General features: G+C 52.6%; 1 protein-coding gene across 1 annotated transcript in view; it reads right to left on the bottom strand.

Moving 5' to 3' along the window:
- Positions 1-14,132, bottom strand: part of CDH17 (cadherin 17) — a 128,757-nt gene that overhangs the window by 15,088 nt on the left and 99,537 nt on the right. The window contains exon 13 of the mRNA XM_075353043.1: positions 2,029-2,159. Coding sequence (XP_075209158.1) covers positions 2,029-2,159 — 131 coding nt within the window. The remainder of the gene's footprint in view (positions 1-2,028; positions 2,160-14,132) is intronic.

Here is a 14,132-nt window from a genome sequence, read left to right as displayed (position 1 = left end):
GCCACCCACGGTGTGTGGTAAGGTGGAGTACTGCCACAGCCGTTGGGAGCACCCGGTGGCGATGGGATGGCAGCTAGGTGTTTAACCCCTCCGTGGAAAGGGGGAATGCCCCAGGGCTCGGTGATGGTAATAAGGGGGTGCCGTTGGGGAGGTGAGGGGCACTGCGTACTCACTCAATCCAATAACGCTGAGACCGACAACTTTTAAACCAAAATTCTGAGCACTGCTGCAGCAGGGAGGGAGCACGCCTGGATCCCGTGCCCTTTGGTATTGCTTCTTAGCCTGTGACCTTTCCCTTGGCACCTTCTTTACTGGTTGACCCCTGTTTTTAGAACTAGTCGGGTCCCGCTCACCCGTACGGAGTGAGCTTCCTCTCAGGGTTCACGCTTGGGATTTTCTGGACTTTGTATTGGGAAAGTCTTATCCCCCTCGTTGCGCTAGTACCCCGATTTTGGAGTGGGTGGAGAACGATTGCTGAAGACTTCGTCCTCTTCGGGTGAATTACGAGGACGCTTGAAGCTACTTCCCGGGCCTAGGGTCCACGTACCTCGTCGTGCCCTGGCCCCTGCTCGGAGATGGCACAAGGCCACCGGCTGCCCTCCTCGACAGTTCTGTGCCCCTTGACACGATCCCCTGCGACTGGGGTTCCAGCTCCTACAGGCCCAGAACAACGTCTGCCACCTAGTATTAACAAGGAGCCCAGCTCCTAACCTCCTCCAGCTGACTTGTGACCTCTCCTCACGAGAGTCACCACACAACTGACTGCTCCTGACACTCCCTAACAAACCCCCCCAAGTGGGCGGCCCTATTCCCTTCAGGCTACCCATTGGTGTGTCTGGTGGGTGTGGTGCAGAGTGTTTCTAGGATTTCGATTAGCTTGTTCTTAGCAACACCAAAGGCCAGGGACCCGTAACCAAGGAGGAGGTGGATACCGTGCAGAAGGGCAGATTGCACAATATCCTGTGACGACCTGATAGGCCAGGGTGTCACATGTATATATATATACTAGCTGTACTACCCGGCTTCGCCCGGGTTAATAACTGCTGTTAACAAAATAGAAAGTATTAACAAAAATGTATTCTGCACATAAAAACCACAAAACAAATAGATATAAATGTAATTATAATGTCTGTCTTCCCCTCTGTATATATCTCTGTCTCTCTCTTTCTATCTCTTTGTCTGTCTGTCTCTTTCCCTGTCTGCCTCTGACTGTCTCTGTCTCTTTCTCCGTCTGTCTCAATCTCTTTCCCTGTCTGTCTATCTATCTCTGTCACTTTCCCTGTCTGTCTCTTTCCCTGTCTGTCTCTTTTCCTCTCTTTCCCTGTCTGTCTCTTTCCCTGTCTGTCTCTTTCCCTCTGTCTCTTTCCCTGTGTCTGTCTCTTTGTCTGTCTCTTTACCTGTCTTTGTCTGTCTCTTACCCTGTCTGTCTCTTTCCCTCTCTTTCCCTGGCTGTCTGTTTCCCTGTGTCTGTCTCTGTCTCTTTGTCTGTGTCTGTCTCTTTACCGGTCTGTGTCTGTCACTTAACCTGTCTCTCTCTTTCCCTGTCTGTCTCTTTCCCTGTCAGTCTGTCTCTTTGTCTGTGTCTGTCTCTTTGTGTCTGTCTCTTACCCTGTCTATGTCTGTTTCTTACCCTGTCTGTGTCTGCCTCTTTCCCTGTCTGTGTCTGTCTGTTTCCCTGGCTGCATTGTGACATGCCAACATTCCATATAAGGGCGTGGCTGCGCATTCTTCTGACGTTCTGGCTGCACTGTGGCTCCCAGCTCCATTCGCTTTAATGGAGGCAGGTTTTTTGGCGAATAACTGTAAAGCGCGGGGTTAAAATTTCCCTTCAAAACATAGCCTATGACGCTCTCGGGGTCCATACGTGTGAGTGTGCAAAACTTTGTGGCTGTAGCTGCGACGGTGCAGATGCCAATCCCGGACATACACACACACACATACATACACACACATATACATACACACACACATACACACATTCAACTTTATATATTAGATAATGATCCTGAAGCCTTGCGTGGAGCTTACTTGACTCTGTAGCAATGACTTCCACTATGTATTGCTCAACCCGTTCACGGTCCAGATTGCCATTGCTGTAGATGTCTCCAGTGTCTTTATTAATTCTGAGCCAATTAAAGTTATTTCCTCTCAGTTCAAACCTGGGGAGAAATTTTGAAATCTGATATGAATGTAAAAATTTTATACAAGTCCAAAAAGTAATTGTGTAAAATAAAGATGTGGCAGCAATATATGTATACTAAAAAGAAGCCATGGAACATCAGGATAGATTCACATACCATGGATGGTAGAAGAGCGAACAAAGATCGTTAGTTTCCTTGGGTCACTGCCAACCAATCATTTCCTAACCATGGCTACATTTCTGGTTTAATATAATAAACCCCTTAACCACAGTTGTAAGATAAGGTTCAATTTGCGCTAGTTCTTTCAATATTTCTCTTTGGTTTTAGGATTAAAGGGAACCAATCACCAAGATTTTCCTATATAACCTAAATCCAAGCCATATATAGTATGGCTTTAGGTTATATACGAAAATCCTGTTGATTGGTTCCCTTTAATATTGCGAGAACTCACAAATGATATGTGGCGCCCCTGACCTGGTCAGGCACCACTGAGTACTGCACCCATGCTGGGTGAGTGCAAACAGGTAATCCTGAAGGCTGAATAGGGTGTGTACCCACAGACACATAGTGACCAGGTCTCACACCCACCTTAGCGGGGACCCCTGAGTAGACCCAGGAGGTGGCGTGGCCTCCACATCTCAGCTAGTGGTGAGGGGAGGGACTGGAAGCTAGTGTGTTGCAGTGGCAGTCAGAGGAGAAGGAGCAGTTGAGCCGAGTCTGAAGCGGAGAGCGGGCACGCAGACACGCTAGTCAGACCCTGCAAGTGTAGTGGCTGTTGGCGGGGGAGAACAGTAACCAGAAGTTAGACAGAAAGACGCTGAGGAAGCCAGTTGGTCAAGAGGACACTAAGGGAATCAGTTGGTCATTGTGAGGTAAATCCTGGGATATGAAGAGGAATTATGACTAGAAGTCATAATTGCTCTCATCACTCCCTGGCAGTGCCCCCCTCCCTTCTTGTGCTCAAATGTCCAGCATCTGTGAAGGTGTCACATCCCACTTACACCTCCAACAGCCATCTCCTCTGATATGGAGATGAGATGATGTGAGGACAATGGACCCAGGATGACTCCCTGCCGTCACCCTGTAACAAGAGTTGTATCTCATTAGCAAGGCTTGGAAGTAGCCAGACAGAACGACTCCAGTAAAAAATGGTTCATATCTCGCAAGCCATATCTCCGATAAATATGGCAACCATAAAAATGGTGTTTGCGCAGGCGGACGATGCTGGCACACCTTTTTTATGGAAGGGGGAGCTTGGGAAATGCCCCAGGCGTGATATCAGCCAATGGGGAACTGGCAGACAGGTCATGAGTCCCCTCGTTCTGTAGCTAAATTCATAACTGTCACAATGAGAGCATTGGCGTCCGCCTACGACGCTCCCAGGCAAAGTTATGGCCCATATTCCATGTTGTGAATTTGTCCATAACTCCAGCCAGGGGTGGAGCAGTGCTCCCTGTGAGGTCACTAAGGTAGGAGGGGACCTGGACTTGCCCAGGTTGATAACCCTGCTTCGGCCATTTTCCAAGGTTCTTCTGCTCGGGGGCCTGGTTGGGACAGACCTGTGAGAGAGTTCCTGGAAACCTGGTCTACAGCGCCCCCCTGTGGCCAGACGCACAAGGTAACTGATTGAATTGCATACCTGTTGTAAACCATGCTTTATCTGTAACTGTACTCTGACATATGTATATTCTGTAGATTCCCTATTGTATATATTGTAGTTTCTAGTGTGCTTTAGGCGATTAAATTATATAATTAATCTTGGGCTGTTCTGTTATCTCGATCTTGAATCCCACGTCTGTGTGTTCGGCTAATAGTTACCGTGAAGCGGTTGGTGGCAGCGAGTTTGTGCCAAGGATTATTGTGGGGAGGCCAGTGAGATTCGGGGAGATTTTATATATTCCGCCCGCGGAGGTCGGGGGAATATATACCCTACTCTTACCGGGGACCCTTCAATAATCGGCATAAGTAGTATAGCGGCCTCCTTGCTTATTGTCGGGCAATTCCATAATTGGCCTGACTATAAGAGGGGCGCTAGAGAGCGCATCACGTGCTCTGTCTGTCAGTCGGGAGGTATAAAGGAGGGGTGACCCCCACTTGTTACCCCCCGATTGTGACGTACTGGTAGCCAGCGCGGGGGATTGCTGAGTGACCCCCCCGGTGGTTTGTGACATATTGGTGGCATAGCGGTGGGATCGAGATAATAGTGTGTGTGAGTGTGAGACCCATACTCCCAGACACTAAAGACTGCCTGCAGCAGCTGTGGCTGCTGGGGTCTTCAGACCAGCTCAACACTAGAGTGTCAGAGTGCAGATACTGTAAGGTGTGTGGAGGCATCAGGTGTCAGTTCTGTGTCAGTGACCAAAAGTCTGCAAGAATGGCTGATGGCACCAGGAGCAGAGCTATGCAACTGGCCAATGCTAAAGCAGGAGCCGAAGAGAGGGAAGACGGTGCTGTGGACAGCAATGAGGAGGTTGCCCACGAGTCCTCCAGGAGCTCGACGCCAGAAAACAGCTCTGCAGAGGACATTGCACAACCGGGCACTGCTGGACAAGATGAGGAGCAGCTCGCCCAAGGGTCCTCAACGAGCCAGATGCCAGCCCTCCGCTCTGCAATGGACAGTGAATCACCAGGCTCCGCAGCGGGCCGCAGATCACCACGTGCCATTCCACCGAGCCTGGGAGGCTCGGATAGCCTTCTTCAAATGGCTATGGCCCTACGCCAGGCTGGAGACCGGGAGGGCTACAAGGAACTCATGGCCGAGCGTGAGCGGCAAGCAGCGCGTGAAGAGCGCCAGGCAGAGCGTAACTACCAGCTGCAGCTAGCTCAGCTCCGGCCCTCATCAGCCACCCGTGACCTTCCAGACACCAAACTTCCAAAGGTCCGTGTTGAGGACTTCCCAGTGCTGGAGAAGGATGGAGACTTGGACTCTTTCTTGACTGCTTTTGAACGGACTTGCTTGCAGCATCATCTGAACAAGGACCAGTGGGCCAAATACCTGACCCCCCGTTTAAGGGGTAAGGCCCTGGATGTCCTTGGGGACTTGCCTGCTGAGGCAGATCAGGGCTACGACACCATCAAGCGGGCCCTGATCCAACAGTACAACCTCACTCCAGAGTCCTACCGCAAGAAGTTCCGGAGCCTACAGAAGGGACCAAAGGACTCCTGGGCTGACCACCGGCGGGCACTTGCCCGAGCTGCCGACCACTGGACCCAAGGCCTGCAGCTTTCCACCGGACCGGAGATCCTGGACTTGTTCATCACGGAGCAACTCTTGTGGAACTGCCCTGAGGATCTCCGCCAGTTCATCCGAGACCAGAAGCCAAAGGGGTCCACGGCTACAGCTGCCCTTGCCGATGACTACACCAACAACCGGGCCCCTGAGGCCAGGAGAGCGGCCACCAGCAGCACCTGGAGAGGGGGTAAGATGAACTCTGCGACTGCCCCACCTGCCCCTAGACTGCAGGGGGTGTCCCCCTCAACTCCCCTCTCCAGGCCCGTGGCAGAACCAAGACGGTGCCACCAGTGCAACCTACCTGGACACTTCAAGGCCATGTGCCCTCAGCGTCCCAAGGCCCCGGCTCCGTCCCCGTCCCAAGGGCCGCCCAAGGTGTATTGTGTGGGTGGGGGTGGTGGTAGGTCCCTGGACAGCTTCCAACCTGTCACCGTCGGCCGGTCTGTGACCATAGGACTGCGAGACAGCGCCTCGGAGGTGACTCTGGTGCGGCCTGAGATGGTGTCCCCCCAAGACTTGATCCCTGGAAAAACCCTCGCTGTCTCCGGGATTGGAGGCATTGACCCGGCGCTGCCTGTTGCTGACATTTATGTGGACTGGGGCGCAGGGCGAGGGGTGAGGGAGGTGGGGGTAACTGATCGGATCCCTGCAAACGTGCTACTTGGGACAGACTTGGGGCAAATAACCTCCCAGTTTGGCCCCGCCCCAAAGGCTGAACCTTCAGCCAGTGCTGACGTGCCTCCGGACAATGTTAATGTGTTATCTATGAATGATGTAAGGGAGGAGGGAGTGAACTCTGATATTTCTGCTTGCACAGACACCATAGACACACACGCAGCTGCAGCTGTGACAGGAGGGGAGGGGGTCAGAGAAAGGTGTGACAATGCCTCTACAAGTAATCAGCCTGTGAGCTGGGATCTGTTGCCCTCTGCAGGGATAAGCAGAGAGCAGGGTGCTGCAGGGGGAGGACCAGTGTGTGGGGTGGGGGCTACCACAGCAAATGTGGGGTCCCCAGAGATTTCACAGCGGGGTTCTGTTGCTGCAGGGGGGGAACAGGCAGGTGAGATTGGGGCCGGTCCAGGAGCGGAAGTGCTCCCAGGTAAGATCTCGGTGCAGGGTTCCCCCACAACCGGGGTGTCAGGAAGCCAGGTAGGTCTGCCTGAACCGGCGACTTGGTCAGGAACGGAGGAGGAGCAGGCACGACCCACGGTCGCAGCGGCTGTGGCCGCTGTCACCCGCAGTGGGAGTGCTGGAAGCCAAGGGGCCTCCCGGAGGTCCGATAGCTCTTCCCCTTCTGACCAAGTGGCAGCCGAGTCAGGTGGAGGCCAGGACACAGGTCCCGGGGTACTGACTGAAGATGTGACAGTCTCGTCGATTCTGGCCACATCTAGTCAGGGGTTTCAGGCAGCGTTAGAAGCTGACGACAGCCTGAAAGCTCTAAAGGAGCAGGCGGCACAGCCTCCCTCGGACTCGGACCCGGAGCGAGTGGTCTGGGACCAAGGACGGCTGTACCGGGCCACGGTCCAGCAGGGTTCACCGGAGGCGTGGCCCAGGGACCGACAGTTGGTGGTACCCTATCCGTTCCGGACGGAGTTGTTGCGGATCGCACATGAGATTCCGATGGCCGGACACCTAGGGATCGCTAAGACCAAGGCCAGGTTAAACCAGCATTTCTACTGGCCAAAAATGGGGGCCGATGTGGCTGCCTACTGCCGTTCGTGTGAAACCTGTCAGAGAGTGGGGAAGGCGGGGCCACGCCCCAAAGCCCCACTGGTATCTCTGCCAATCATCGATGAGCCTTTCAGGAGGGTGGCTGTGGATCTGGTCGGCCCGCTGGCCATCCCCAGCAGCTCCGGGAAACGCTTCATACTGACGGTAGTGGACTATGCCACCCGGTACCCAGAAGCAGTGGCCTTGTCGTCCATTCGGGCTGACAAGGTGGCCACCGCATTGCTGGAGATTTTCTCCCGAGTGGGTTTTCCCCAGGAAATGCTCACCGACCGGGGGACCCAATTCATGTCCCAGCTGATGGAGACCCTCTGTAAGCAAGTCCAGGTGCGACATCTGGTGGCCAGCCCGTACCATCCACAGACTAATGGCCTGTGCGAGCGGTTCAATGGCACCTTAAAGCAGATGCTTAAGATGTTGGTCGACTCCCATGGGCGTGACTGGGAGCGGTATCTCCCACACCTGTTATTTGCTTACCGGGAGGTTCCACAGGCCTCAACAGGATTCTCACCGTTTGAGCTCCTGTACGGGCGACGTGTGCGGGGCCCCCTGGCTCTGGTGAAAGAGGCTTGGGAAGGGGATTTGGCCACCCCTGGAGTGTCGGTTATCGAGTATGTCATGCGCTTCCGGGACAAAATGCAGGCCTTGACGCAACTGGTACACGACAATATGGCTCAAGCCCAGGCCGATCAGAAGCGTTGGTACGACCAGAACGCTTGTGAGAGGACCTACCAAGTGGGTCAAAAGGTGTGGTTACTGGTCCCCGTACCACAGGACAAGCTTCAGGCAGCCTGGGAAGGCCCATACCTCGTGTACCAGCAGCTCAACCCTGTGACGTACCTGGTCACCCTGGACCCTGCCCGTGGAAGGCGGAAGCCCTTCCATGTGAACATGATGAAGGCACATCATGAGCGGGAGGCATGTGCGCTCCCCGTGTGCAACCTGCCCGAGGAGGGAGAAGCGGAAACCCTCTTGGATATGCTAGCCCAGGTTAGGGCAGGCGGATCCATTGAGGATGTGGAGGTTGGCCACCAGCTCTTGGAGGACCAACGGTCCCAGCTGTGGGCCACCCTACACCCCTTCCGGGGGTTGTTTACCAACCAGCCCGGAAGGACTGACTTGGCTGTCCATTACGTGGACACTGGGGATCATCCCCCGATCCGGCGTTCAGCATATCGGGTCTCCCTGGAGGTGCAGCAACACATGCGCCAGGAGATTGACGAGATGCTGGAGCTGGGGGTGATCCAGGCATCCAACAGCGCTTGGGCCTCGCCTGTAGTCCTCGTCCCTAAGAAGGACCGAACCACTCGGTTCTGCGTGGACTACAGGGGGCTCAATGCGGTCACGGTCGCCGATGCGTACCCAATGCCACGCATCGATGACCTGCTCGATCAGTTGGCCGGGGCTCAGTACCTGACCATCATGGATCTGAGCCGGGGATATTGGCAGATCCCCCTGACTCGCAAGGCCAGGGAACGCTCTGCCTTTATTACCCCATTTGGACTGTACGAGTCCACGGTGATGCCATTCGGGATGAGGAATGCCCCTGCCACTTTCCAGCGGATGGTCAACACCCTGCTCAAGGGACTTGAAGGGTACGCGGCCGCGTACCTGGATGACATTGCCGTCTTCAGTCCCACCTGGGAGGACCACCTAGAGCATCTAGCACAGGTGCTCAGGCGGATCCACCGGGCAGGTTTGACCATCAAGCCGGGAAAGTGTCAGCTGGCCATGAGCGAGGTCCAGTACCTCGGTCACCGGGTAGGTGGGGGAACGCTGAAGCCCGAGCCTGAGAAAGTGGAGGCCATCGCATCCTGGCCCACCCCCAGGACCAAGAAGCAGGTGATGTCCTTCTTGGGGACCGCTGGGTACTATAGGAGGTTTGTTCCATGCTATAGTAGCCTGGCAAAGCCCTTGACGGACCTCACCAAGAAGAAGCTGCCCTCTGCAGTCGATTGGACAGTGGACTGCGAGACAGCCTTCCGGGCCCTAAAGGACGCCCTGTCCAGCCCGCCCGTGCTACAGGCAGCCGACTTCACGCGGCCGTTTGTAGTACAGACCGACGCCAGTGACTTCGGCCTCGGTGCGGTGCTCAGCCAGGTGGACTCTGCGAGCCAAGAGCACCCAGTCTTGTACCTGAGCAGGAAGCTGTTACCAAGGGAAGTGGCCTATTCTACAATGGAGAAGGAGTGCCTGGCCATAGTGTGGGCCCTGCAGCGTCTGCAACCCTATCTATACGGGCGCCACTTCATCGTGGAGACGGACCACAATCCCCTCAGCTGGTTGCACACCGTCTCTGGGACGAATGGGCGATTGTTGCGATGGAGCCTTGCGCTCCAGCAATACGACTTCACCATTCGCCACAAAAGGGGCCGTGACCACGGTAACGCAGACGGGCTGTCCCGACAAGGAGAGGTCGCGGACGGGCGCACGGGGGAACACCGGAGTGTGCTGCCCCCTAGCGCCCTCAAAAGGGGGGAGGTGTGAGGTAAATCCTGGGATATGAAGAGGAATTATGACTAGAAGTCATAATTGCTCTCATCACTCCCTGGCAGTGCCCCCCTCCCTTCTTGTGCTCAAATGTCCAGCATCTGTGAAGGTGTCACATCCCACTTACACCTCCAACAGCCATCTCCTCTGATATGGAGATGAGATGATGTGAGGACAATGGACCCAGGATGACTCCCTGCCGTCACCCTGTAACAAGAGTTGTATCTCATTAGCAAGGCTTGGAAGTAGCCAGACAGAACGACTCCAGTAAAAAATGGTTCATATCTCGCAAGCCATATCTCCGATAAATATGGCAACCATAAAAATGGTGTTTGCGCAGGCGGACGATGCTGGCACACCTTTTTTATGGAAGGGGGAGCTTGGGAAATGCCCCAGGCGTGATATCAGCCAATGGGGAACTGGCAGACAGGTCATGAGTCCCCTCGTTCTGTAGCTAAATTCATAACTGTCACAATGAGAGCATTGGCGTCCGCCTACGACGCTCCCAGGCAAAGTTATGGCCCATATTCCATGTTGTGAATTTGTCCATAACTCCAGCCAGGGGTGGAGCAGTGCTCCCTGTGAGGTCACTAAGGTAGGAGGGGACCTGGACTTGCCCAGGTTGATAACCCTGCTTCGGCCATTTTCCAAGGTTCTTCTGCTCGGGGGCCTGGTTGGGACAGACCTGTGAGAGAGTTCCTGGAAACCTGGTCTACAGCGCCCCCCTGTGGCCAGACGCACAAGGTAACTGATTGAATTGCATACCTGTTGTAAACCATGCTTTATCTGTAACTGTACTCTGACATATGTATATTCTGTAGATTCCCTATTGTATATATTGTAGTTTCTAGTGTGCTTTAGGCGATTAAATTATATAATTAATCTTGGGCTGTTCTGTTATCTCGATCTTGAATCCCACGTCTGTGTGTTCGGCTAATAGTTACCGTGAAGCGGTTGGTGGCAGCGAGTTTGTGCCAAGGATTATTGTGGGGAGGCCAGTGAGATTCGGGGAGATTTTATATATTCCGCCCGCGGAGGTCGGGGGAATATATACCCTACTCTCACCGGGGACCCTTCAATAATCGGCATAAGTAGTATAGCGGCCTCCTTGCTTATTGTCGGGCAATTCCATAATTGGCCTGACTATAAGAGGGGCGCTAGAGAGCGCATCACGTGCTCTGTCTGTCGGTCGGGAGGTATAAAGGAGGGGTGACCCCCACTTGTTACCCCCCGATTGTGACGTACTGGTAGCCAGCGCGGGGGATTGCTGAGTGACCCCCCCGGTGGTTTGTGACATATTGGTGGCATAGCGGTGGGATCGAGATAATAGTGTGTGTGAGTGTGAGACCCATACTCCCAGACACTAAAGACTGCCTGCAGCAGCTGTGGCTGCTGGGGTCTTCAGACCAGCTCAACACTAGAGTGTCAGAGTGCAGATACTGTAAGGTGTGTGGAGGCATCAGGTGTCAGTTCTGTGTCAGTGACCAAAAGTCTGCAAGAATGGCTGATGGCACCAGGAGCAGAGCTATGCAACTGGCCAATGCTAAAGCAGGAGCCGAAGAGAGGGAAGACGGTGCTGTGGACAGCAATGAGGAGGTTGCCCACGAGTCCTCCAGGAGCTCGACGCCAGAAAACAGCTCTGCAGAGGACATTGCACAACCGGGCACTGCTGGACAAGATGAGGAGCAGCTCGCCCAAGGGTCCTCAACGAGCCAGATGCCAGCCCTCCGCTCTGCAATGGACAGTGAATCACCAGGCTCCGCAGCGGGCCGCAGATCACCACGTGCCATTCCACCGAGCCTGGGAGGCTCGGATAGCCTTCTTCAAATGGCTATGGCCCTACGCCAGGCTGGAGACCGGGAGGGCTACAAGGAACTCATGGCCGAGCGTGAGCGGCAAGCAGCGCGTGAAGAGCGCCAGGCAGAGCGTAACTACCAGCTGCAGCTAGCTCAGCTCCGGCCCTCATCAGCCACCCGTGACCTTCCAGACACCAAACTTCCAAAGGTCCGTGTTGAGGACTTCCCAGTGCTGGAGAAGGATGGAGACTTGGACTCTTTCTTGACTGCTTTTGAACGGACTTGCTTGCAGCATCATCTGAACAAGGACCAGTGGGCCAAATACCTGACCCCCCGTTTAAGGGGTAAGGCCCTGGATGTCCTTGGGGACTTGCCTGCTGAGGCAGATCAGGGCTACGACACCATCAAGCGGGCCCTGATCCAACAGTACAACCTCACTCCAGAGTCCTACCGCAAGAAGTTCCGGAGCCTACAGAAGGGACCAAAGGACTCCTGGGCTGACCACCGGCGGGCACTTGCCCGAGCTGCCGACCACTGGACCCAAGGCCTGCAACTTGGTTTTATGCACATTGCACTTTGTGTTGCACTTTTTTGTATCCCTTTGTAATATATGAATAAATTTTTCAAAATCTTACAATATTGTCTGTTCATAAGTGAGCATAATTTTTATATATGGAGGTCAATATAGGTTTCTTCAGTTTATATTTGGTGACACTCTATGTCTTTAATGACTAGGATGGACTGGAATATTCAGTTTTGTTTTCTTTTGTTTTCTTTGGTGAATATAGGTCCTATAATGGATTATCGAGGACGGGATGCAAATTGGGCAACACAGGTCACCGATGTGTTCGGCAGTGGTGGCGGTCATGCAGGTCCCTCACCTCCAATGCAGCACCGTGAGCTACAAGTAAAATTGAAAAATCTATTATTTAAGCGCACTAAGACGTGGTGGAATAAGGCCTCTTTGGAGCAGTACCTAAGCAGGGACATTGTCCCAAGGGGACTGCGGATTCAGACATTCCCAGCCTTTGTGGTTGAGGATGATGTCTTTAAAAGTAGGTGGGAAGAGGCGTGCAAGCTCTGTTCACGGACAATGTTAGAATTACTTATTGGCATTGATAAAAAAAGATTGACTGAGCTGGAGGTAGAAATTGAGAAAGTTGATATGGAGCTTAAACAAAACATATCTGAAGCCAATCTCGCTGCATTTGATAAAGAGCTTACTAAGGAATTTGAGCAGTGGGAGACCGATATTAAGCAGAAAAAAGCGCAGAAGTTTAAACGCGACATTGAGGATTACCAGAATGGAAATGTATTCAAATGGCATCAGCAGAAATTCTTCAAGGCAGGATCAATGGGTCAGTCCAGATCACAATCGAATACTGACTCCATCTCCTCTGGGGAAGGATCATCACAATTCCGTGGACCCTTTAGAGGCCAGAATTATAACAACTTTTCTGGTAACAGAATGGTGACCAGAAACTATGCAAGGAAGAAACAGCGTCAGGAGGCCAAGAGACCTGCTGATCAGACTGACACATTACAGGTAATAAACCTTACAGATAAAATCTTAACAGAAGACCAGCTAACTGTTTTAAGACTGGGTCTCTCCTTCTCGCCAGTGGCGGATTTTGATGTCTTTACTGCTATCAAAGATTTAAATCTATTTAGTCGGAAACTGCTTTTTAAAAAATATTTTTTGAAAAGGGATATGGGATCTTACCCAGATTTAGCAGTTGAAGATTTGGAAGCAGCGAGGACATTGGAGTCGCTACTGGCTGAGCAGGAGAATGATAGCCCATCCATCTTTCCTGCTTTTATTAAAAAGAGATCCACTGTGTTCCCCCCTTTGTCGACCTGTCCGACAATTGAATTATTCACTAAATTAGTGATGCAAGAGTTTAGGTGTTTGCCACGTAAACGCACCCATGATAACCTGAACTATAAACAACGATTGGCGCTTAAAGAGCTCAAGAATATGAATGATGTGGTAATCAAGCAGGCCGACAAGGGGGGCAATATAGTTCTCTGGTCTAGTGACAAATATGAAGCAGAGGCATTCCGCCAGCTCAATGATACCTCCTGTTATACCAGGTTGCAGTCAAGTCCTTTAGTCCAATATAAAAATGAGTTGCATGATTTACTGTTTCTGGCCTTTGAGAGAAACATCATACCTAAGTCTGTCTTTGAGGGACTTTTGGTGGAACATCCAGTCATCCCGACTATATATTTCCTGCCCAAGGTGCATAAAAACATTGATTGTCCACCAGGTAGACCAATTGTGTCTGGGAATGGCAGTCTATGTGAGCCTATTTCCAGGTTCCTAGACTATTATTTGCAACCGTTGGTTACTGCCCTTCCCTCATATATTCGGGATTCCACGGAGTTTCTGAATCGTCTGGAGGGCATTACGTTTGAGGCTAATATCATCATGGTAACAGCTGACGTGGAGTCTTTGTACACGTCTATAGCCCATGAAGATGGTATTGCTGCTGTTGACTTTTTCTTACGATCCACTGATTTGAGTGTCCAGCTGATCGATCTCCTCCTGCTTTTATTGAGATTTGTTTTATTTCATAATTTTTTTCTTTTCAGGGACCGGTTCTATCTCCAGGAGAGGGGAGTTGCGATGGGGGCGTCTTGTGCGCCCTCATACGCAAACCTCTTTCTTGGTTTTTGGGAACGGTCCCTGAATCTTCCAACATCTGAGATGGGCGCAGTCCACATGTGGCTGCGCTTCATCGA

This window comes from Anomaloglossus baeobatrachus, chromosome 6 (assembly GCF_048569485.1).
Source record: "Anomaloglossus baeobatrachus isolate aAnoBae1 chromosome 6, aAnoBae1.hap1, whole genome shotgun sequence".
NCBI lineage: Eukaryota > Metazoa > Chordata > Amphibia > Anura > Aromobatidae > Anomaloglossus > Anomaloglossus baeobatrachus.
The sequence above is the reverse complement of the archived record's forward strand: the minus strand, read 5'-3'. Positions and strand labels throughout refer to the sequence as shown.